The following is a 26,126-nucleotide window of genomic DNA, read 5'->3' as shown; positions in this document are numbered from 1 at the left end:
CCACCCCCCCACCCCCGAGGATTCAACACATGTAAAAACAACAACAGAACTAAAGCACAGCCTGGGATGCACCACCTGCTTAAAGTATTGGGTTGTCGCCATCTCCGGCAGCTGACAACATAGCCTGGTCGCTGGCCCATCATCTCCTTCCATCTTCCAGTCTATATATTTTAATAAACTTACAGCGTGGGCTCTTGAGTACCCTCTCAGATGTTATTATTGAAGCAGAATAGTGCAAAATCAGTCTTCAGAGGTTAAGGAGGGAGTTTTCAGTGAAAATGTAGTTGGTAAGTTTGACATTTTAGGCAAAGAGACTTTTTTGAAAAGCATCATTAAAACAGCCTGCTAATATATCTCACCAAATAAGTTGTGTTTAGCTCAAATCTCGTATAGGAGGACAGCATGAATTCAGTTTTGAATTGACTTGGGTTCCAGCCTCCTTGTCAACAGGTTGGAGAGTTGTTAGTAAAATTTAGCTTTCTCTCCACCCCAGTGATAATGATAGGAAGCATTACGAAAGGAAACGATTGCCATGCTGCATAAAGCCTTCTTCCTGGGAAGGCGCGCGCGCTCCCAACTGCTGCAGGAGCACAGTGATGAGGACTGGCAGCAGTGGCAGCCGGGGCTCCCCCACACTCAGTTTAAAACAAGCACCGAAGGTCTACTCACTGTTGAGAGTTTAAGAAAAAAGTCTCCACACTCAATGTGACTGTCTTTGGAATTCTTCGTTTCATTTAGGTTCTCACAAAATACAAAGCTCAAATGTAACCGTCTACGTCCACCACAAAACAGAATCAAGTAAGGGGTTAGCACACAATGATCTTTTTCATTTTTAAAAATATAAATAACAACGTTCAAGGTTTGACAGTTTTCTCCTGTGTGTGTTTCTCTTTAAGGCTTTATGTTGCAGACCCTTAAGTACGCATACCTGTCCTCAGGATACACTGCCCACAAGCAGGGAAGGCCACCGTGGGTACATTCCTGAGGGTGACACGCACTTATCCATGTTGCCTCAAGCCTGTGGAAAACTAAACAATCAGACACCCTCCGATCAGTTCACACAGTTTCATTAATTTTCTTTCTACTACGAAGTAACAATACAAAGGGGTAAGTTCCCAGCAGCATTCAAGCTCTCAGAAGATCAATCATGAAGGGCGAGAAGGAAAAGACAGGCTTTTTCCTGGATGGAATTTTTTCCTGTTATCCAGAAAAACCCCCATAACCCATAGAGTTTAAAGGCTGGCTTGTACTGAAACATTTTTCAGATTAAATAGTGTTGAGAGAAGGGGTGGTCTTTTTTCGTTGGGTCCTGGAGAAGAGGTTAAAGTGGAGAGGTTACTGTTGGAAAAATACTACTGACAGTCCACCCTCCCACAGCAGTCACGTCACCGGCGAGGCCTGGGGGCAGAGCCAGGGCCCCTGCCTTGGGCACGAAATCCGAGGGAAGGCTCTCCAGCAGACACTTGACCTGCTCCTGGCCCAGCTTGATCTTGTCGTCCAGCTCCCGCTGCTCGATGAGGAGTGTCGACTTCATTTTCACAAAATGCTGGTAATCCTGGAGTTGCTCGTTGGAAAGGTAATGGGCCAGGATGTCCAGTACTACGCGCTGCCTCCGGTCCACGTTCTCCTTGAGCTCCCGGGCGTCCTCGTGCTGCGCAGCCAGGACCTTCCTCTTCTCGTTGAGAGAGCTCTGCCGGGGCGAAACAAGCAGATCAGCAAAGGGCCAGCGGAACGGGGAAAAGAACCGAACTGCCCACGGAGAGACCTTTTTCAGGACGGTGCAGTGTCTAAGTTTCTATTTTGATTGTCGCTCTAAAGTAAGGAGACTCAGTTGTTTGAAAATCAGTTCATTACCTTTATGTTGCAGATATATGGTTCTCTAACTTATAAAGTCATGTGGCAGCTGTAATTTGAGAGATTATGTTAAAATTGGCTGGGGTAATGGCTTTACTTTAAGGCTTCTAGACTTAGAAGAACAATCAGGATTCCATTTATATGAGGTCCTTAGAATAGTCTACAGTCATAGAGACAAGCAGTAGAATGGTGGTTGCTAGGCCCTGGGGGAGGGGAGAAAGGAGGGGGAGTTGTTGTTTCAGTGGGTATAGAGTTTCAGTTTTGCAAGATGAGAAAGTTCTGGAGATCTGTTGCACAACAATGTTAATATAATTAATACTACTGAACTGTACAGCTAAAAATGGTTACGATGGCAAATTTTATATATAGTTTACCACAGTTAAAAAATTGAAGGGAAAAAAAGCCAGTCATCAAGGTACCTTGAGTGTTTACAAGTATTTCCATTTTATAGTGGTTCTCAAAGCGGGCACCAGCAGCATCTCCTGGGAATTTGTTAGAAATGCAAAATTTCAGGCCCCCTTCCACCTACTGAATCAAAAGCTCTGGAGGTGTGGGGCTCAGGGGTCTGTGGTTGAAGGAGCCTTTCGGGTGATTCTTTGCAGTTAAAGTTTGAGAACCTCTGCCCCAATCCATAATCAACAATGGGAACATCATATTTACCATCTCCGAAAAAATCAGTTTCCATTTTTCAGGCCTCTGAATCTAACATGAGAGAAATTCTATTTGACAATGATGGCAATTTCATATTCTGAGAGGTTTTTTTTTTGTTTTTTTGTGTTTTTTTGCAGTACGCGGGCCTCTCACTGCTGTGGCCTCTCCCGTTGCGGAGCACAGGCTCCAGACGCGCAGGCTCAGCAGCCATGGCTCACGGGCCCAGCCGCTCCGCGGCATGTGGGATCTTCCCAGACTGGGGCACGAACCCGTGTCTCCTGCATCGGCAGGTGGACTCTCAACCACTGCGCCACCAGGGAAGCCCCTGAGAGTTTCTTATACAGACCCAATGGTAAGATAGTGTATTATCTTTAGACTTTATAGAAGTCTTTAATGTGGCCTTTTACTCAACATGCTGACATAAAATGTCATTAACATTTTTTTTTAATTTTACATTTAACCAGACTCTTCAGGCTAAAGTGACTGAGAAACTTTAAAGTGGAAATTAATCAAGAAATAAGAATATTTAAATATATATCTCAACACAGATTAGCTTATGTAGGGTTATGAAGGGCTCATGTGTCTCTGCCCTAAACTCCCCTTGAACTGGCTTGTCAGATCTTACCTAATAATGCCTACAGGAAAAGTGCAAAGTTAATAGGTTAATCTTACAAATATCTCCATTTTCATAGGCTTCCTTCTCCTAATCAGAAAAACACACCTAAAAAAGAAACCCTTTGGGACTGAATTTGCAATGAAGACATGTTTCAAAATACTGTAGGGAAGTAAGTTAAAAAGTGAGACCCTCTTCCTCACCTTTAAAAAATTATGAAATATTTTAAACATCAGTATTGTATAGAGAATGGTATAATATCTGTGTACCCATCATTAACAGTGCCAGATCTTAGCTTGAACATTTTTCATATTTGCTTCAGTTTAAAAACAAAATATTCAGTTGAAGCGTTATATATAGTTCTCCCGATCTCCGTCATCCCCCTCCTCCCCTCATTGGTAACTATAATCCTGAATCTGGCATTTATTGAACCATTTATTCTTCCTTTCCTTATTCCTATTTACACTTTTATTTAACAAAGACTAATAATTATAAAAACTAATACAGATGTATCTTGCAGGTGAGCAAGCACTTATCTGTACTTGAGAGTGTGTACGTGCATTTAAGTGCTGAGTTGTTCCAGAATTGAATTCAACTTATCTTCCCGTAAGAATTGCTCTAGGATTGCTTATCTCAGATACCTGTGGCATCCACCCAAGCGACTGAACAGGAAACTTGGAATTACCTTCTGTTCTGTCCTTCCCCTCATCTAACACGCCCTGCTAATTCAAACTCGTTCTCTAAGTCACTCCCTATTCTCTATCTCCATGACAATGGCCCAAATTAACAGCCTAAACCCATCTTGCTAGACCATTACAATAAGCCTACCAACTGTAACATCATTCTCACCCCTCCCCAGGCTGATTATGTCATGAAATTAGTTCATGGCTCTCCAGGCCTACAGGCTAAAGTCTAAAGTACTACCTGTAGGTCTTTGTGATTATTTTCTGCACTGGATACTGTTTACCCCTTCAGGTCCACTCTCCTCTGCCCTGCTCTATGTCTAGGAAAGCTGCACCCTGCTGGCTGCTGGTTTTGCCCAGTGGCAGTCATGGGCAGGAGGCTGGAAGCTGCGAGGGAGAAGAAATTGAGGCCTTTATCCCTGGCTCCCTCCTTGCCAGGGGGTGGTGGCTACAACCTTTCACCCAGGCCTCAGTGCTGCAGGTCAGCTATAGCCAGAGTTCTGATAAGGGCCCCTTCCTCATGCTGCTCCAGGTCCAGAGGTAGTGATGGCTTCCCCACTGATGCTAGCCCTGGGGGGACGGTGGCTTCATTATCCCTTGTTGGTCTCCCTTAAAAACAAGTAAATCAAGGAAGCACTCTGCTCTAGACATACCAACCACATGTAAATCAATTCTTAAACACGCCACGGTCTGTCTGGACTTTGTCCATGACATTCCTCCTAAATGGTAAAGCCCTTTCCCTCTTCGCCCACCTGGAATTAAGAAAGTCCCCTAGACTCCATTCAAGCGGCACTTGTGTGAAGTCCTTCCTGACCACACCACACTGCATGAGAGGTGCTCTCATGGCTCTGAGTTTATCGCTGTGCTGCAGCATACTAAATACAATTGCTGCTTCTACACTGGTTACATTGGTAACCAGAATAACTGCCACTACCAGTTATTCCAGTAAGCGCTGTCATGGACACAGCGGGCGCATCTTCACCAAGTGCCCATGGCCCCTCGCCTGCAGATTCCCGAGAGCCTGAGCTCACGTTCCTGGGCCCTCTCCTCATCCCAAACAGTTTTGTCGTCCCTCTCCCTTTTTTTTAATGTCAACCCCCATCATACTTTTACCTTTCCTTTTTCTGGGATAAAAAGGAAGGAAAGAAACTCTGGCACCCACATTTTTAACTTTCCTAAGTATCCCTGAGGCTGAGGGGTCAGCATGACATCTTGGCGTGGAAGATCCTTCTCCTCTGTTCCCTGTACGTTGGAGTCTCTCCCTGCCCCAGAGAGATGGTGATCATCTCTAGAAAGGCTCCTGTCTAATCATACTTCTCTGGGTACATGGGCTCAGGCAGGAAAATTGTTGAGTGGAATTGTTAGGCGGCCTACCCTTTCCTCGTTGCTGGCGTCTTCACCAAGGCCGCTGAGGACGTTCTCCACGCGGGCCAGGCGTCCCGAGAGGGAGAGCAGCAGGTTCACCACCTTGTCCAAGTCCCCGATGAACATCTTGTACTTGTCGATCTCATTGGGCTTGCAGAGCTCACTGATCCAGGCCTCCACCTCTTCCCCCAGGGCGTTATTGAGCTTGATGTCCATCAGCAGGCTCCCCTTGGCTTCCTGGAGGGTCTCAAGCTTGTGAGTGAGGCTTCCAATCAACTCCACCTGGAACGAGAGAGGAGACGCACAGCAAAATTTAGCCAGCTGAGTGGTCAGTGAGGGCAGGATCCACTTCTCCCAGCTGCATCCTTCCTGTCTTGTCTTCGAGGCTCAGCTGGAGGCCCCCCCTCCACTCTGCGTGGACTGCCCCCAACATAAGGCCACAGCCTTCCTTCCTTTCCCTGAATGTCTACAGCTGCCTTCTCTGAACCTGTTCATTCCTCACAGGCCAATGTGTGATGACACATTGCCTCGGAATGTTTTCCAGTTGCGTGGTGCTGTGTACAGCGCTCTCTTCCCAACTGGTGTGTTAACTACTCACTTTGAGAAGTCTTTTCAATATGTGTTCTCATTTGATCCTCACAACAATACCGAAGGCAGGCAGGGTAAATATTCTTAACAAGTGGAGCAGCCGGGAGTCAAAGGAATTAGGGAATGGCCTAAGATCACAGAGCTGAGTTGAGTATTAATCACAGATACCATTCGTGGAGGAATGACCATGAGCCAAACACTGCGAGCAAGTCCACGGATTATCTCACCTGGTCTTCCCAACTGTCTTGTAGTAGATACTACTTTAGTTGCACAGTGCGCTAGCTGAGGAAACTTTGACTTAGGGAGGTGACGTGAGGCTAAGACACCTACACTGGCGGGTGGGGCTGCCGTGAACTCAAGGCAGCCTGACTTCGGGGCCACCCTTGTACAACCATTGTAAATATTCATGAGACCTTTATTCAGAATTCAGTCCCTTGTTCTGTCCTGCACCCACCATCTCCAGTGAGCAGGGCTATGTAATCTGCCACCTTACTTACAAATTTCCATACTATGAAACAGGATTACACAAATACCCAGTATAACTGAAGGAATGAAGTAAAGGTCTTAATGGTTTCAACTTTGACTTCATTTATATGAAGTGTCTACTCTTACTTTGTTGCAAGAGAAATTAGACTCCATGGCTCTTTAGTCATTTTTCTCTTCGCCTGAGGTAGCCATATGGAAAAAGAACATCATCTTTTTTTGGTTAAAACCTACTTCTTTACCACTAACAAGGTTCCAGCTCAAAATTTATATGTATGTATACATGTGTATATGTATGTGTGTGTGTGTGTGTATGTGTGTATACATAAACCCAAGCTGTGTGAATTCAGTTGGAAGAAAACAAAGGGTCACAATTTCTACGTTAGAGTAACTCTTCATTTTAAAGGAAGGAAGAAAAAAAGGGAAAAAAATATTTTTGAATAACCAACTGAAGGGTACTGACAACTTTGTGTACTGTTTCTTCAACATGAGCACCAGAGAATACAATAATCACAATGATGAGGAAAATATTTATTTCTCGGGCTTCCCTGGTGGCGCAGTGGTTGGGAGTCCGCCTGCCGATGCAGGGGACACGGGTTCGTGCCCCTATCCCGGAAGATCCCACATGCCGCGCAGCGGCTGGGCCCGCGAGCCATGGCCGTGGAGCCTGTGTGTCCGGAGCCTGTGCTCCGCAGCGGGAGAGGCCACAGCAGTGAGAGGCCCACGTACAGCAAAAAAAAAAAAAAAATATTTATTTCTCCACCATCTGCCCCCATCTTGGAGCTGGACTACCAGAGGTACTTCAACTAAGTAAGGTTCCCAATGTCCTTGCAATGTTCAAGTTCTGGCTTTAATGGTGACATCTTACTGTCTTCTCAACTCGCCTAATCCCAGAGACTGAAGGGGGCTTAAAACATTCCCATCTGCTGCACCGACTCATTATGGGTTATAATCTTTGGCTTTCTACAAGCAGTTAAGACAAAGTGGATACAAAAGACAATTTTAGTAGTGGAAAAAAAATGTACAGTATATATTATTCCTTAACTGAAGAGTCTGTGCTCAGAAAAATGCAGGTGGGAGAGAATATCATTTAATTTTCCTTATATTCCCCTGGAAAACTCATCATCTTCTAAAAAACAATTCTGGCTGGCAGCTGTGGTATTTGCCTGCAACATAACCTGCTAGATACCTCCAGGGAAATGCCCGGGGGGGTGACGATCTTGCACTATGCTGTCTGTTCCTATGAAGAGAATGGCAGGGATACTGGAATGGAGAGAAGGAGGGAAAATAAATAGTACTTGCTGTTACATCTCCCAATATCCCTGCTGGACAGGGTTCCACAAGTCAAATGTCACCATTCCTGTCTTTCAGATAGACGATGAGAGAGACTGACATCTACCTGATGTCAGCCCAGGAGTTTTTAAGCCTCGTAGCTTGCATTTCCTAGGCTTGCCACTCTGAATGTTACCAGAGGGTACTTTCTTATAGAAAACCAGGTTATGCCAAATCCAAGAGCTAGTTAACTAAGCAACAACATTCTTATCACTTCAACCTCAGGAAAAGGCCTTCTGCTTATTCCAACGTTTTGGGATCCATTTCAACCTCACATCTTGAGAAGTATACTTTCTACAAAAGGAATTAAAAAACCAAAGAGTAGAAAGAAAAGGCAGCAACAGCTTCATGTTTTCCATTACTCCTATAAATATGACTTCTTCTGAAACTAATATTGTGTCATTTCTGGAAGGAACTCCATTCTAAAAATCCTCATTATGGCTCTCAGTAGCTAGCATTTTAAGAAATAGATGTGATGATTTTTAATTTGCAATGAGCATAAACCAGTAAGGATAAGTCTGTCCTCACATGGGGTGAGTGGTGAAGAGTGGGGAGAACTCTTCCTCTGAGTTTCCACTGAACTCGGTGCACTAATTTTCTCAGGCTCCTTCGATCTAAGCAGGGTTCATAATATCCTTGAAATGTCCAAGTCCTGGCTTTAATTAAAGGTTATGGGTCAGCAGTGCTGGAAGGGCAGCCACCAAGCGAGCAGGGTTTGATGGGTAAGGACGGGTCAAAGAATTTGACACAGCTGAACAGCCATCAGGTTCAGAGTCTAGCCCATTCAGTCTTTCCTCTGCAGACCCTGTTGGGTTTTGTTTTTTTGTTTTAATTTTATTGGAGTATAGTGGATTTACAGTGGTGTGTTAGTTTCAGGTATACGGCAAAGTATTTCAGTTATATGTATATTCATTCTTTTTTAGATTCTTTTCTCATATAGTTTATCACAGAATATTGAGTAGATTTCCCAGTGCTATACCAGTAGGTCCTTGTTGCTTATCTATTTTATATATAGTACTGTGTATATGTTAATCCCAAGTTCCTGATTTATCCCTTCCCCCCACTTTTCCCCTTTGGTCACCATAAGTTTGTTTTCAATATCTGTCAGTCTGTTTCTGTTCTGTAAATAAGTTCACTTGTCTCATTTTTTAAAAATTAGATTCCATATATGAGTGATATCATATGATATTTGTCTTTCTCTGTCTGACTTGCTTCACTTAGTACGATAATCTCTAGGTCCACCCATGTTGCTGCAAATGGCATTATTTCGTTCCAGTCTATGTCTTTTGGTTGGAGCATCAAATCCATTTACATTTAAGGTAATTATCAACATGTATGTTCTTATTGCCATTTTGTTAATTGTTTTGGATTTGTTTCTGAAGATCTTTTTTCTTCCCTTCCTCTTTTGTTCTCTTGTGATTTGATATCTATCTTTAGTGTTGTGTTTGGATTGCTTTTCTTTTCTGTGTGTGTATCTACTGTAGATTTTTGGTTTGTGGTTCCCATGAGGTTTTGATACAGCAGTCTATATATGTGCAAGATTGTTTTAAGTTGCTGGTCTTTTAATTTGAAATGCATTTCCGCTATCCTGCATTTGTACTGTCCTCACGATTGCTGGTTTTGATATCATATTTGTGTGTGGATGATTTCCTACCTTTATGTTTGCTTTACATACAGTGAGCTTTCCCATTCATAATTTTCTTGATTCTAGTTTTGGCCTTTTCTTTACTGCCTAGAGAAGTTCCTTTAGGATTTGTTGTAAAGCTGGTTTGGTGGTACTGAATTCTCTTAGCTTTTGCTTGTATGTAAAGCTTTTGATTTCTCCATCAAATCTGAATGAGAGCCTTGCTGGGTAGAGTATTTTTGGTTGTAGGTTATTCCCTTTCATCACTTTAAATATATCATGCCACTCCCTTCTGGCCTGCAGTTTCTGCTAAAAAATCAGCAGATAATGTTATGGGGATTCCTCTGTATGTTATTTGTTGCTTTTAATATTTTTTCCTTTGTCTTTTTTTGTAAGTTTGATTAATATGTGTCTCAGCATGTTCTCTGCATTTATCTTGTATGGGACTCTCTGCTCTTCCTGGACTTGAGTGTTTCCTTTCTCATGTTAGGGAAGTTTTCAGCTATAATCTCTTCAAATATTTTCTCAGGCTCTTTCTCTCTTCTCCGTCTGGGACCCAAATAATGCAAATGTTGGTTTGTTTAATGTTGTCCCAGACGTCTCTGAGGCTGTCCTCATTTCTTTTCATTTTTTCTTTATTCTCTTCAGCCGCGGTGATTTCCATCATTCTGTTTTTCAGCACACACATTCATTCTTCTGCCTCAATTATTCTGCTATTGATTCCATTTGGTGTATTCTTCATTCCAGTTATTGTATTGTTCATCTCTGTTTCTTTGTTCTTTAAATCTTCTAGCTCTTTGTTAAACATCTCTTGTCTCATCTTGATCTGTGCCTCCATTCTTTTTCTGAAGTCTTGAATCATCTTTGATATCATTACTCTAAATTCTTTTTCAGGTAGGTTGCCTATCTCCACTTCATTTAGTTGTTCTTGTGGGGTTTTTTAAATCTTGTTCCCTTGTCTGGAACATATTTCTCTGCCATTTCATTTTGTCTAATTTTCTGTATTTGTGGTCTCCTTCCTGCTGGCTGCAGGATCATAACTCCTCTTGCTTCTGGTGTCTGCCCTCTGGTGGATGAGGTTGGTCCTGGGGCTTGTGCAGGCTTCCTGGTGGGAGGGACTGGTGCCTGCCCACTGGTGGGTGGAGCGGGGTCTTGTTCCCCTGGTGGTCAGGGCCGTGTCAAGGGGTGTTTAGAGGTGGCTGTGAGCTCAGTACACCTTTAGGCAGCCTGTCTGCTGGTGGGTGGGGATGTGTTCCTATCCTGCTGCTTGTTTGGCCTGAGGCGTTCCAGCACTGGAGGCTGTAGACTGTTGGGTAGCACCAGGTCTTGATGCCAAAATGGCGACCTCCCAGAGAGCTCAGGCCAATCATTATTCTCTTGGACCTCTGCCACCAGTGTCCTTCCTGCCCCCAGTGAGCCACAGCTGACCCCTGCTGCCCAGGAGACCCTCTAAGATTCGTAGGTAGGTCCAGCCCAGGCTCCTATGGAGTTACTGCTTTGTTTTGTGTCCCAGTGTATGTGAAACCTTATGTGCACCCCCCAAGTGTGGAGTCTCTGTTTCCCCCAGTCTTGTGGAGCTCCTGCACATGAGCCCTGCTGGCCTTCAAAGCCAAATGCTCTGGGGGTTCCTCCTCCCGATGCCAGACCCTCAGGCTGGGGAGCCTGACGTGGGGCTCAGGACTCTCACTCGTATGGGAGAACCTCCGCAATATAATTATTTTCCAGTTTGTGGGTCCCCCACCCAGTGGGTATAGTATATGATTATGTCACGAAAGCGCCCCTCCTACCATGTTGTTGTGGCTTCTTCTTTGTCTTTGAATGTAAAATATCTTTTTTTGTAGGTGCCAGTCTTCTTCATCGATGGTTGTTCAGCAGTTAGTTGTGATTTTGGTGTTTTCGTGAGAGGAGGTGAGCTCATCCTTCTACTCTGCCATCTTTTTCAGAAATGAGGGGCTGCTTTTAGTTTGGATGCTTACTGTCTCTTTCCTCAGCATGTGCTGGCCGTTATCCCCTTGATACGAGGTGTGCAGGTGCAGTGGTCCTTGTGCGCTCCCAGGACAGTGGGGTCAGCTCTTGGCACCTGCTCTGTTTTGGTTTTCAAAGACATCAACAGTGGCAGAAGAACCAGAAGCCTGTCTGTACAGGAGCTGATGTGTACTCTGGGCTTCAGGGGACAAGGAAGGACAGAATAAGACGAAAATGTCTAGGGGTGATACAGGGAGGCTTCTGTGGGAAGAACCAATATACATTTTGCGGCATTCTGACTTCCGAAAGCTGTTGGCTGGGCTGTAAGTGTCATACATCACAGCTCGGCATATCTGCTAATACCAGTATTACTGAGCAGTCACACCAGTCACTCCTGGCTCAAAGGTGGTACCTTTGGATGGTATTTGAATTTTTCAAATTTACCAAGCCCTTAAAATATGGAGATTTGGATTTTAAAATGTAGTTAAGAGGGATTTGAGTAACTGAAGGCAGCAAGGGAAAGTTCGCTGTATTAAATAGACATTTCTATGCCAGGCAGATCTCTTCCAAAAAAAAAAAAAAACACACGAGAAAACTACCAACTTACACCCATAGAATTCAATGGGGAGAGAGAAGAGGTGTTTCAATTAAAAAAAATAACTTATTAGTCTCTCAGGAGCTAATTAATTTGCAAAATCATTGACATGTATCCACTTCTTACCTGGCAGAAACTGTTAACTCACCCTGCATGAGCTGCTACGTATAAGGGTTCTCTCTGTAAACATGGCTTAACAGATCCTCCCTTGCACCTCACCATCTGCATGCAGAAATCTTGCTGGGTCCTGTCCCACCTCCTCCCTGCTCCAGCACCAGCTCAAACAAACACTGGACCAGAAGTCAGGAGACCCAGCTCTGACAGAAAACTCACAGTCAGGCCAGTCACCTGACCTTTTGTGTCTGTTTTCTCATCCACTGCAAGGGCATCCTAATGCCTGCCTAAAACTAATAATAATGTTTAGTTACAGAGCTCTCTGTCTGTGCCAGGCACTATTTAGGTGTTTTCCTATTCAGTTACTACTCACAACAACCCGATGAGACGGGTACCGTTATTATCCCCCTTTTATGGATGAGGAAAGGGAAGCGGATAGAGGTTCTGTCACTTGCCCAAGCCCAGGCAGCTAGAAAGCAGCAGCACCAGGCTTTAAACCCAGGTCCTCCAGCTGCAGAGTTCAGGCTTCTGATCGCTACATTAAAACAGCTCAGAGGAATGTGGTGAGGCTCAGCTAAGATAAAGCGTGTGCAAGCACTCTGGAAAATATAAAAGTATTATACACATTCAAGTTGTTATTGTGTTGCGCTATCGTGAAGATTAGGCAACACCTGGAAGAACACACACCAGTCATTTGGGCAGATGCCCCTAGGGGAACATACCCAACTCCCCCCGCCCCCCCCCAACACTGCTTTGCCTTCTGCTGGGAGGACTTGTGCTGACAGGGTTGCCAATAACAACACTACACACACAGCTGGCCTCGACTGATGGCCTGTCTCGATCTAAAAAGAGTAATTCAGGACCCTTAGCCGCATGGCTGGGGTCTGGGGACAGAGTGGAGTTCAGGCTCCAGCTGGTAAAAACTGGGACTAGATGAAGACATTCAATATGAGGATCCAGGCAGCAGCATGTGACTGTTTTCTTTAGCTGCATTTCACCCCACAGAGAAGTCAGGGGCAGTTTCTGTCCTGAGGAAACCTGCATCCCACGTTGTGTGACCTATCAAAGCAGAAAGGTTGCGGGGGCCTGACTGCCACTTCAGATATTCTCTAGCACATTCTTTGTCAGGAATGGTTCTTATTTCCTCTTGGGAAGGCTTGTGACCAGAAAGTTGTGCAGTCTCTTGGTTCTTCTGGGTGACAGGAATCTCTGACATACAAGAAATGTTATTAAATTTCTTTAAATTCAACAAAACATCCTCCTCCCTCCCCGATGACCTCCTTGTTTTTCCTATGTCTGTTACCACAGTCACCTAGGCCAGGAACTTGGGAGCCAGCCCTCCTCCTTCCTCTCTTCCATGCTCCGTGTCCAATCTGCTACCGGATTCTGTCCCTTTTGCTTCCTTTAAAAAAAAACTAAATCCATCTGTTTCTCACTGCTCCTATCGCAGCTCCCTTAGGCCCGCCTCGTTGCTTCCTGGCCCAGGCAGCTGTAACTCCCTCCCAACTACCCTCTCTTCCTCCCGTCTCGCTGCATGCACAGCTTCCCTAAATGTAAATCCACCGCATCTCCCTCCCCGCTGATAAATCCCCGGGAGAGGGACTGATGGTGGCCAGATGGCGGGAGCCCACGCCAGCCTCTCTCTCCTCCTTCCTACAGTGAACACCCCTGGACCCTGAAGAGGGCTCTGCAAGGTTAGCTGTGGCAGTGCGCCGGGGAGGGGAGCCACGCCTGAAGTACGACCCAGAATGGGTGAGTTTCCTGCTTCTCCCCCTTTTATGTTCTGGTTCTGCCCTGGAAATAGCCTCAATGCTGAACTGCACAGAGGGTGTGGCATGGCAGCAAAAATGCTGCTTTCTGTGAGATAAAGCAGGTGGGGGAATCCTGTTTCTTCCTCTTCCCTCTCTCTTCCCCCACCCAGCCCTGCCCCCCGAAGTGACTCTCCTTGCAGAGTGCACGGTGCAGTGGTGGCACAGGCACTTAAAACCCCAAGAGAAAACCCTTCTTTCTGTCCAGAGGAATGGGGACAATGACCCCATGGACCGAAGAGTGTGAGGGGAATCTCCACGATTTTTCTCTTATTGAGGATAGTCCCAGCCATGCAGAATGGCATGGCCGTGCAGGCTGCCTTGACACCACAAGAACTTGTCCTATTTCTAGCCAGAGACCCAGGTAAAGGGGCTGCTGGGGGGCGGGGGGTCAGGTGGGAATACTGAACAGGAGAGAGCAGGAAAAGGAGACCCCCTAATTAGGTGTCTGAACTGCCTTAAGTCCGGGCTTACCCTCAAGCTGCACGTGTGTGGGACAGACCCAAAGCAGCACGGCAAAGGCTTTGAGAACTGAACTGTGACAGAACAACTCACCCAAGTCCCAGGCTCAGCCCTGAAAGGTGCCTGTGTAGGACAGTCACATATAAGACAGCAGAGGCTCTGAAAACTGAATTGACACTGGAACCAACAGCCAGAGGTGGAACAGAACTTGTAGCCTGAACCTAACTAGGCTACCTGCTAAAATAAAACAAAAAATCAACATTCTTCAGAGGATTTTCACAGAACCCAGGACTTACACCATAACACTCAAAATGTTCAGGTACAATATTACCCAGCATGAAAAGAACCAGTAAGATGTGAGCAGCTCTCAGGGGAAGACAACCAAAAGGTGCTAACCCTGAGATAACCCAAACGGGAGGATAAAAGCCTTTAAAATAGCTTTTGTAGCTATGCTCCATAGTAGAAGTAAACACTTTTGAAATGAATAGATAGACAGTACAAAAAAATGAATGGAAATTTTAGAACTGGAAACTATAATATTTGAAAATTAAAAAAAAATCACTGGCAGAATAGAGGCAGGAAAGTCAGTGAAACTGAAGATAGATCAATAGAAATTATCCAATCTGAATGAACTGACAGAAAACATTAAAAAACATGAACAGGACTTCCCTGGTGGCACAGTGGTTAAGAATCCACCTGCCTTGGGGCTTCCCTGGTGGCGCAGTGGTTGAGAGTCCGCCTGCCGATGCAGGGGACACAGGTTCGTGACCTGGTCCGGGAAGATCCCACATGCCGCGGAGCGGCTAGGCCCGTGAGCCATGGCTGCTGAGCTCGCGCGTCCGGAGCCTGTGCTCTGCAACGGGAGAGGCCACAACAGTGAGAGGCCCACGTACTGCAAAAAAAAAAAAAAAGAATCCACCTGCCAATGCAGGGGACACGGGTTCGAGCCCTGGTCCGGGAAGATCCCACATGCTACAGAGCAACTAAGCCCGTGTGCCACAACTACTGAGCCCGAGCGCCCTAGAGCCCACATGCCACAACTACTGAAGACTGCACACTCTAGGGCCTGCGAGCCACAACTACTGAAGCCCGCGTGCCTAAAGCCCGTGCTCTGCAACAAGAGGAGCCATCGCAGTGAGAAGCCCGCGCACCACAATGAAGAGTGGCCCCTGCTCGCTGCAGCTAGAGAAAGCCCGCGTGCAACAACAAAGACCCAAAGCAGCCAAAATAAATAAATAATCAAAAATAAAAAAGTCCTAAAAAAAAATGAACAAAGTTTCAGAGATTTGCAGGACAATATCAAAAGGTCTAACATTTGTGTCACTGGAGTCCCAAAAAAAGAGAAAGAAATTAGCACATAAAAAAATATTTGAAGACATACTGGCTAAAAACATCCTGAATTTAGTGAAAGACATAAGTTTACAGAATCAAGAAGCTTAGTAAACCCCAACAGGATAAATCAAAGAAAGTTAGGCCCATACATATCATAACCAAACTGCTGAAAATCAAAGATAAAAAATTTGAAAGCAGCCAGAGAAAAGCAACACATTGCATATAGGAGGAACAAGTATTCAACGGCTGTGCATTTCTCATCAGAAACCATGGAAGCAAGAAGAAGTGGGACATTTTTAAAGTGCGAAAAGAAAAAGAATAGTCAACCCAGAATTCCATATCTACTAAAAATTCTTTAGAAATGACAACAGAATATAGACATTCTTAGATGAAGGAAAACTAAAAGAATTTGTCACCAGCAGACAAATCCTTCAAAAAAGAAATGCTGGGCTTCCCCAGTGGCGCAGTGGTTGAGAATCTGCCTGCTAATGCAGGGGACACGGCTTTGAGCCCTGGTCTGGGAGGATCCCACATGCCGCGGAGCAACTGGGCCCGTCAGCCACAACTACTGAGCCTGCGCGTCTGGAGCCTGTGCTCCGCAACAAGAGAGGCCGTGACAGTGAGAGGCCCGCGCACCGCGATGAAGAGTGGCCCCCGCTTGCCACAACTAGAGAAAACCCTCGCACAGAAACGAAGACCCGGCACAACCCAAAATAAATAAATTAATTAATAAACTCCTACCCCCAACATCTAAAAAAAAAAAAAAAATTAAAAAAAAAGAAAAGAAATGCTGAAAGAAGTTTTTCAGGCTGAAAAGAAGACAGACCAGAGGAAAACTTGAAACTTTAATAATAAAGAAAGAGCAACAGAAATAGGCAGCTGAGAACCATCTGGGTCACTAATGATCTCTTGGGGAAAGCCAGTTCTGAGGAATAACAAATTTTTTTGCCTTTTGAAATATTCCACTAAGTCTCTAAGCCAAGGCCTTTTGGCCTTCAGAACAGAGAATCATGAGATCTGGTTAAGCAGATTTTTGCCCAATAGATATGGCAGGGTTTAGCTAAAGAATTGAAAGCCCTAAGTATTAAACTGTCTTTAGATTTTATGTATGTCAGAAGTTCAGACAGTGATTGTTTTATATTTTAAGTAATACTTATATTTACTTGGAATATTACAATTCATCATCTAGGATATATAAATAAAAAGTATATTAAAGCAGAACTGACTGGAAATGCTAGTTTCAAAATATTAATAAATCAGGATTCTAGTTTCCACTGACTCTTAGTTTCATGTGTAGAAATACATCTTAGGTTTACTAACTTTAAACATTAGGCAACAAATTATTACTTTGCAGAAGTTGGTGGAAGGTTACATTCTGCCTTAGAACCATCTTGACCAAGCATCATGTTTTAAAACCATCCTTAGGGAAAAAAAAAAGTTTGTTATATATTGGGAAGAGAACTGCATTTTCAACTTCATACTGAATATATTAATAGATGCCTTCAACAACATCAATTAAAGCCTGCATATTTTCTCTATTTCCAGATCAGATATGTAAATGCAAGTGCCACACAAATTCTATTACACGTTAATAAACCTGTAGTTGATTAAAACAAAAAATCTCATAGGGTTCTCCACTGCCACACGGTAAAATCCAAACTCTTTGGCATTTCAGACAAAGCCCCATGTGATCTCCATGACCTGCCCCCGTGGATCCTCCCAGCCTTGTCTCCTGCCATTCATGGCCTTTCTTTGTTATTCTCTAAATTTGGTAATTTCTAATTTAATCATGAGACTTTATAATACATTCCCAAATATCAGACCTCCTGGAAGTATCTTTCTTCAATACATACGCACTCCCCATGTTTTTTCACACAACTACCTCTTCTCCCATGCTGTTCCCTTTGTCTTGAGTGTCCCCTCCTTCTCTTCTTGTCCTGGCTCACTCTGATTACTTCAGTGTAAAATGTGACAATATTGGCATCAGAGCAGTTTTGTGTAAAGAAGGTAATAAGGCACTAAGTAAAAAAAACCATAGCCCACATCCGGGATTAAGAAATGCTTGACAAATGGTACCTACTGTCATTTCCTGTGAGGACTAATCCCCTTATTCCTTCGGTGTTCTCAGGCTAAAAATACTTCTTGCCACATAATCCTCAGAGTGAGAGGGTGATAATAGAGTGACGAAAAAGCAGTTAAAAAGTAAAATTAAGATGGGGAGGAAAAAGCAACAAGTAGTTTGCCACACTGCTACTGTAGATCAGAGTATGTCTACATGCAAAAAAACAAAACAACAAAACCTGTAAAAATGTTCAGTTAAAGATGTCCTGGCAACTTGGTACTTACAATGGTGTTTATTATAGCTCCCTCTTTGGGATAGATATAGACAGACTATAGCAATGTGGTTTTTCCCCCCAGTCCCATTAAGTGGGAGCCAGGAGGCGTGCTATGGAGCAGGCGTGTACATGGGGAAACTGGGCTGGGAGAGCATGCCTTACGAACAGCAGCTGCATCGTATCAGCATGTCAGCCATGCACTGTGAGCCCAACGAGGCTGGGACTGTAGAAGGGAGAAGGATACCAGTGATGGAGGTGCTTCTACAACCCTTCAGTCCTCCCGCCCCATTGCTCCCTGCTCGCACAGTCTATATCCTGTGGTCTCATTCCAACACATAAACAAGGGAGCTTAGGACACATATCATAGAATAAACGAAACAGAATCACGTAAGAAAGTTTCTCCTGGAATTGGCACCACTGAGAAGCCCTTACATTCCCGGCTCAGCATCAGGCAAGCTTTAACAGAGTCCTTTCCTTTTCAGCATGCAGGCCTGAGTTGTCTGAAGAGCTGTGAGCACAGTGGCAGGCAGCCCATCTGGGGCTGTAGGGAAAGCAGCCGGGCAAGAACTTTCTCCCCTTTGGGCAGAGCCGGGCTTAGATCTCCATGGCGTATGGGAAGACAGCAGCATCATGGTCATTCTTAAGGTGCTTTACATTTAAAATTTCTGTAGGAGCAGCAAATGCTAACAACTAAATTCCAATACTGTGCTTTCAAGCTGTTTATTGAGGTATGACAAAGAGAGTTGGAAAATCTAAAGAGGAACATTTCCTTTTCTTGCAAGTGTCTTTTGACAATAGGTCTCTGTTTCCTTAAAGTTTCTAGGTTTTCTAGTTTTCCTTCTGTCCATGAAACATGAAATGAAAATTATGGCACTGGCTGGTCAGCTGCTGAGAATAGTGCTGGGGTCCCTGTGTTAGACCAGGAAGCAGCTATGTGACTTGTAGGAAATACCTTAATCCCTCTAACCTTCACGTTTGTCATTTATAAAAACAAAAATAACAGGAGAGCTGTGAGGCAATTGCTCCAAGTGCCCTGCAAGTCGGGAATCTCGTGATGGTTTGGTGAGGTTGGTGATGCGACAGGCCTTTCCCCTCCTGCTGTAAGGGGCCAATAACCCTGCTAGGACCTCGACTATCTTTCTGGGGGGAGCAGAACAAAGGCCCCCTTTCTTTCTTTTTTTTTTTTTTTGCGATACGCGGGCCTCTCACTGCTGTGGCCTCTCCCGTTGCGGAGCACAGGCTCCGGATGCGCAGGCTCAGCGGCCATGGCTCACGGGCCCAGCCGCGCCGCGGCATGTGGGATCTTCCCGGACCGGGGCACGAGCCCGTGTCCCCTGCATCGGCAGGCGGACTCCCAACCACTGCGCCACCAGGGAAGCCCCCCATTTCTTTCCTTACCTTCTTTTCGTTGATGTCTGCCGGCTCCTCTTCCTCATTCACTTCCTCTGGCATAGCTTTGATTTTGTTTAGAAGCTCGGCCTTGGGAGCAGACACGCTGTAGTAGACAGGACAGTTGACCAACATGCCCACTGCTTCCTTGTCTTCACTGCTGGGTCAGAAAGAACAAAAAGTACAGCCACACGCAGCTTAATTTCACCATATGTTTGTCCATTCGGAAATGTGTAAAAAAATTATATTCAATATCTTCCCAGAAGTTAGGATGGACTAATAGGTATTTACTAGTGACTGCCTACTAACGTGTGGGGCTCTTGAAGCCAGCATACTCGGGATGGAAAACCACCAAGGGAAATATTGGGAAGGGGAGTGGGAGTCAGGACTACGGACATTTAACCTCTCTGCATGTTTCTCCTTTTGTGATAAACAGAATGATACTGACTCCCTGTTTCACAGAAAGACAACAGGGAGCCACGACTTAGTCACTGTGAAAGTATTTTCAAGGTGCTGCACAAATCTCAGGTTTTAGATTAATTATTTCCTACTCCTCCATGTTACCCATAATGTTTCTGATTGTCTACTATAACTGTTGCTTGGACACCTACCAATTTTCCTTTTCATGTAAGCCTGAGGCTCTATGTAAGCCTGGAATTTGGAGCTTGCTGGTCAACAGTGAATGAATACAAGATGTAAAATCTACTCACTGATTACACAGCAGGGGGATTTCAAGGCTGGAGAACAAACTAGAAGTTGGGAACCTGATAACTATGTTCTTTGTTTTACTATAATCAAGCTGCCTTTCATACTCTATAGGTAAAGCCCTACTCACTGAATAAATGACTCTATGGATGTAATTAGGTTCTCTAGGAGAGGTAATCTTGTGACATTGTTTAACATCCAGACCATCGTTTTACTATGGAATAAAGAACCACCAAAAAGGTGTTTTTACTAGTTTCCCGCTTGCTGGGGTTGTTCCTCTAAACAGTACAGTCATGTTAATCCAGTTAATTGAAAAGATGGGGAAAAGGTCTTCTGATATAGTCCCCCCCCCCCAACATATATTCACTGCCTTACAAATAGGCTTCTTGGACGTCTATCTGATTAAACCTCACAGTGGCTATTCGTGCAGTCTCAGGTACAACAAGGACAATGCTCATTTTTACCAGAAGATGGCGATGCCATCCTTTTGCAATTCCTTAGGAAGCTCTCAGTGCTGCAAAAGCTACATGACCATTTCACTTCTAAACTTATGTTCTCATGGATAATGCCAGGAAATGCTTTTCTAAGCATGTACTTGTAGATTACTTTGGTCTTCCTATAGCGAGTGACTGGAAGACAACCACCCGTGGTGAACCGACTGGCACATCCACAGAAACTCATCTGTGGGTCCCTCGTGTACCCAGTGGATTGCCTTGCACATTGTAGGTGCTTAAGAAGTGTCTGCTAAACACATGACCCTGGATAAGTCACTCCTCCTCAATTACTCTCTGTTTGCCACATCTGAAAAAGGAGGGGCTGGACAAGGTGACTGCTGAGGGCTTGTATCAGGAGAGCCTCCGATAACCTATCAGATAGCCTGCAAGTACCACACAGCTCTTTCCTTCCTCTCCTCCCCTGCAACTCAAAAAAAAAGTGTTCCTGTTAGTAATTTAGTGAGGATCCGTTGGAAATTTCTAAAATGCAAGCCCAAATTTAGATGGAATGCTCTCTGCTTTTATTTAGTCTGGAAGCCACTAACTGGAGCTCCGGACTGTTGATCCATATAGTTTTCATTGAAAATTTAAAAGAAAATAAAAACCATTCTAAATCTCTCCCATAGTAGTCCCTTAAGGAAATCAAACATGCAAGAAAATATTGCAATAACCCGGGAGAAATCAAAAGGAGGAAAAATACAGACTGCTCACGTTCCTCTCACCGGCTGTGGGCAGGCGCTGGGATGCACATTACAGGACGGGGAACGCGCCGCTCAGGGAGCTTCGGGTGCAGACCCACGGCTAAACAAGACCATGGATGCACTCCTGTTCAGCCCCTTCCTGATGTTCAGGATGTGAGCAGACGCCCACCCTACCTCTTCAAAGGTGAATGTCAGCAGAGTAAGTCAGTCTGTTTCTCTAGGCTGTCACGCTTTTTACAAGACCATGTTCACCTCGGCCGAGGGGAGGCCCCTGTGTGCTCACCATTTCCACCTGCCCCTCCCTCAGCACTGACCCATGTGGGGCTCTGTAAGGGCAACTCTGGCAGAACGGGCAGCTGCATGTGTGCTGAGTTTTTAAGGGCACTGTGTAAGCACTGAGAGTGCACAGATGCCATTACTCACATGTTCTATGACTTCAGCTGGGCATGGTTCTCATTCCTCTCTGCTTCAGTTTCCCCATTTGTAAAATGGAGATAAAATCGGTAGCTATCTCAGAAGGTTCTCACGAAGATTAAATGAGATAATGTTTACATACAGAATATAATGCTTGATGCAGAGAACGTGAACGATAGGTTATAAACAGTAATTATTATTATTATTACTATTACTACTTGTTGCTGGGCAAACAACTCAAGGTAGGTCAGAGCCATTCCCCTAAGGCTGAGATGGAATGTCAGTCTGGGGTCAGGATCTTTGGAAGCGGGAAAACCTCAGATAAGCAGTTCTAGACTTATCATCACCCCCGTGGAAGGAGTTCAATTTTAAGTCTCTTTGGGGACATGACCAGGGACTTACCTCTTAGCTTCACATCCTGGGAAGCTGACAGTTCTCTGCGTGGCCTTCCTCTTTATGCTGTTTTCCTTCAGCAGATTAGCATCTCGTGGAAACAAACCTTCCATCAGGTCCATAGTTGTCTTCATTCTGGAGTCTGGATCCAAAATGTCTGCCAAGGATTTGTCTTGGTGGATAATTTCCTTGGCCAGAGCCTCTGTTCTCATGTCTTCTGAGGTCTTCTGAGGACCAGAACTGACATTCTTTTCTAAACTTTGAGTCCCACTGACTGTGTCGTGGCTGAGGCTTTGGCTCTGGATGGAAGGTGGCTGCTCTGGGCTTGGCTGCTTGCTAAGAGACCCGGCAGGCTGGGGCAGAGCCCCGGTGTTGGAGGGTGGGTTGGCCTCATTGGCCTCTGAACTCTTGATGGAAGTTTGGGATCTGGAAGCCAGTATCTGACTATCAACCAAATGGGCTGCACCAGGGATGGGCCTTTCCTTGGCAACTGTCACCTTGGCAAGTTTGCCGGAGCTGCTAGGGATATTAAAAGGGAATGGTTAAGAGAAGAGTCAGCAGGAGGGTGAAGGAAGGCAGGGAGACGTTTGCACACGAGGGCTGTAGCTTCCCACACACATCAGGAGTTTCTGGGGTTGTTATTCCCCACAAACGGCAGGGTTCAAAAGGGCCTTTAACTAAGTCCACTAGTTGGTCACAGGGAGGTTGTGTGACTTTTTAAGGGGGACAGATCTAGCAGGAATTCAGTTTTGGTGAATGTTGCTCTTGGATTCCAGAGCTTTATGAAAGTGAACAGAGGGTAGTGAAAGGGAACAGGTGGTGTTTAGAGGAAGTTACGACAAAGGTGCTATCAGACAATGTATTTTAGTGCTGTCCTAGGGAGTATGTGTTGGAAAGTGCCTCTTCCTCATTCTCCTGTTTTCCAAGCAGAGGTCTTCCCTAAACGTTAATGACCTTCAGCCTTACTCTTTATTCCTTCCTATGGACAGAGAGAGTGACTCTGCAAAGAGAAACTGACCATAGCCCATTCCTAGTCCTGCCTCTTGCTTTGGAGAGTAAGGTTACCTCCAGGCTCGCTCTTGCGTGCTCACACGTGTGCTTGCTGTGTGTGTGTCTAGCACAGCCTGTGACTAGGCGGGCACCCCTGTTTAATTTGGGGCTCAGTATCAGGAGGCCCACTTATACTCAGATAGGAGCCATATTCTCCAGGATCAGCTCTCTCAGTAATAAACGTGATCTTTTTTTGTCTTCTGAATGCCTTTTTCTTTTGCCTTATTTCTTAACGGGTTCAGAACTCTGGGCAGGGAAGAGGGATGCTGTTTATCTGGACCCTTTGAACCTGCCACGTCCACAGAAATGAACCTCACCTTGGCGCCCAAGGACTACTAAAATGACGACCACCAAGGTCAACAAATGGAACAGTTGTGCCAGTTTCGTGAGCTGGGCTCCTGTTAAAAAACCTCCACGGGGCTCTCCAGTGGCCAGCAAGAGGCGGCTCTGGGAAGCGTGGAGCGTGGAAATCTCTTACTGGGGAGGGAGACCCTTAACCTTGGCGGAGGGCTGCTCTCACCTGGCGTGGGGCTCCCGGTAGCCCTCGCTGTCCCACTGCTCCGCACACACAGCTTCAGGGGGAGGTGGAGGGAAGTGGTCCAGATTCTGGGCCGGGGCTTCCCAGCTGGGCGGCGGCGGCGCTTCGCAGGTGGGGCCGGAAGTGGCGGTGGAGCGCAAGTCCCTCACGAACACCTCGTCGTCGTCGTTGTCATTGTCCTCCCGAGGTGGCAGGGAGGCCAGCGGGACCGACCCAGAGATCCGGAGGGAGACCCTGCCCAGAGTGCCCGGGGCGCCGAGGGGCGTGTCCGGGTCGCAAGTGCTGCTCGGGCTGGGGAGGGCCTGCGGCTTGGGGTAGTGCTTGGGGCTCGCTGCGCTGTCCTCGGGGAGGCTGTCCTCTCGGACCGCGTGGGCCCGCTTCACCCAGGGTGGGGAGGGCCGCGTCCCTGCTCCCTCCTCCTTCCTGCGCTCGGGGCTGGGAGGCTGGGCCGGCCGGTGGCCGCCATTTCTGGGGGTCCCGGCTGGGGTGCAGGGCTGGGCGGCGGCAGCCTGTGAGCAGTAGCTCGAGGGGCCAGGGGCAGGCAGGGCTGAGCTCGGCGGTGCAGCCCTCGTGTCTGGGAGATGCCCTTGCGCTCCTGAGGGCAGGGGCCGGGGGCAAGGCATTCTGCTGGCCTGCCTTGGAGGGTCCAGCGGTCCCAGACCCCTGCCGGGAATGGAGGCACCACCACCTGCTTTGCAGCCCGAAACCCCGCAACGAGGGCTGGGATGGTGTTGGAGCAACATCTCTTCACGGCTGGAACAGCTGAATGGCCTGGAGTGGGTTACAGACACATAGGTTAGCTCTGAAGAAAAGGGGCAAACACTGAGCCCAAGGTGCATTACATGGACGGGAAAAGCATTTGATGGGGAGAAGGAAGCCCGGAGAGGCTGCACACTGTCTTCCCTTGGCTGCTCACACAGAGAACCAAGTTTAAATGAGATGCCAAGTAGGCATAAACTCCTGCAGGAAAATGTCACACGGCAAGCCTGGGGTCACAAGGCATTTCTTTTTATTAACCCTCGCTCATCACCCCATCTACCTCCCCCCATGCAAGCCAGCTTTTGAGGACAGGCTTCAGGATATAAAAGGCAGGAGCAGGTATGTTTCTTCTGCTCCTTTTAGGACTAGTTTGGGAACCAGCTCCTGACTCTGGGGAAAAGAATGCTGCCTCATTCTTCACAGGTGTGAGCCCCAAGGGGGAGGTCTGTTTGGAAAGTATTTGCGTGGGCTGCAGAATCTGAAGGGTTTATTTACAACTTTCTCTTAGTCTCCCAGTGTTTTCATTTCTTAAAATGGAAAGTAAGAAGGAAAGGGAGAATCTCACCTAAGGAGCTAATAAGCAGTTACCTCTGGAGAAAGAGACTGACCATAACGAGCAAATAGGGTGCATGGTCGTTTAAACAGCTGTCCTCTAGGCTCTAAGGAAAAATCCAACCATTTCCAATACGTTTGTTAACGTGTTTGAAAGGAAAAAAAGGAGAACAAAAACAGAGAAAACACGTCTGCAGCACTGCCTGCCATGCAAGAGTGAATGTGAGGATAAAAATATCTCCAGCAAACAACCATAATTTGTAAATCCCACATTTGTAGCTCCCTGACTAGTGTGCAAGTGAATCTGGAGAGCAGATGGCATTTTTCATTTTACAGACCCGCGTCCTGAGGGAGCTGTGGCTCAGTCCCAAGTCAGAGCCCCAGCACAGGCCTGCCACGAAATCATCTAAGTGCCAGGTGAGGGCAAAGCAGCATAAAGAAGGAAAAGACCACAAAGAACCAAATTAGCTCTTCTCCTGCCATTATTTTTTCACTATAAACGCAAATGGTTGAGTAAGAGGCCCATCTTCCACTCAGATGCATGCCCTCCTCTCCCATCACAGATCCTTCTCATCTAGAAGCAGTTTCTTTACCAGAAGCCTGTCAATATTCAAGAGTGGCTATTCTGTCCTTCTTGGTGGGTTCCCAAATGGGTACACCAGGAACCCGGGGGCAGGAGGTTCACTGGGGGTGCTCCTTACCCCCATGTCTTATTCCTTTTGCTATCCCCAGATCCTGGCGCAAAGTACCCTCTCAGTAAATGTCTGTTGAACAAACGACGTCTCTTCTGCCCAACTGCTGTTTAGACTGCAGGCCATGAACTATTTTTAAACTTAGAATCCTCTAATAGGACATGGAGTAACGGGAATCTGATGTTTTAAGGACCAACTCAGGTACCTTCATTTTGCTTTTTAAAAAGGGGAGCCATCACTAAAACACACAATAAAATAATATTTATCTTTTAAAGATGTAGCCCAAATAAACTTTGGTAGAATATTTTTAGTTTATGTTTAATCTTCCTAGTTTACAGGAACCATACTGTAAAAAACTATATTTTTGAAGGTAATAGTTGAGTTAAATGCTTAGTTTGGTTGAGAATACTTCTTCCTGGTGATTGTTTTCCAAGAATAAAGACTAGTATCATAAAGATTTTATTTCAGTCTCTTTTATAATAGAGTGTGAGAGACAAGCATCTATTGACATGTATCCAGTAATCTTAATATTCAGGAATTAAGTTTGATTAGTCTCATTTTTTTCCTTCATAGCATTTTTTTTAATGTGGTTAAAAAAAACCCCACATGACATAAAATTTACTACTTTAAATTC

General features: G+C 45.6%; 1 protein-coding gene across 5 annotated transcripts in view; it reads right to left on the bottom strand.

Annotated features, from left to right (window-relative positions):
• Nucleotides 1-710: 710 nt before the first annotated feature.
• Nucleotides 711-26,126, bottom strand: part of SHROOM3 (shroom family member 3) — a gene marked incomplete at its 5' end in the record, with an annotated part of 316,716 nt that continues 291,300 nt past the window's right edge. For 3 of the 5 annotated variants that reach the window (XM_081248837.1, XM_081248840.1, XM_081248841.1), the window contains 5 exons: nt 711-1,690; nt 5,176-5,448; nt 19,204-19,354; nt 21,911-22,420; nt 23,472-24,260. In XM_081248837.1, coding sequence (XP_081104963.1) covers nt 1,322-1,690; nt 5,176-5,448; nt 19,204-19,354; nt 21,911-22,420; nt 23,472-24,260 — 2,092 coding nt within the window. In that variant the 3' untranslated portion in view covers nt 711-1,321. The remainder of the gene's footprint in view (nt 1,691-5,175; nt 5,449-19,203; nt 19,355-21,910; nt 22,421-23,471; nt 24,261-26,126) is intronic. The other 2 variants (XM_081248839.1, XM_081248838.1) reach the window with 2 other exon arrangements.

Source organism: Mesoplodon bidens (genome assembly GCF_964165515.1).
Source record: "Mesoplodon bidens genome assembly, chromosome: 1".
Classification (NCBI taxonomy): Eukaryota; Metazoa; Chordata; class Mammalia; order Artiodactyla; family Ziphiidae; genus Mesoplodon; species Mesoplodon bidens.
The sequence above is the reverse complement of the archived record's forward strand: the minus strand, read 5'-3'. Positions and strand labels throughout refer to the sequence as shown.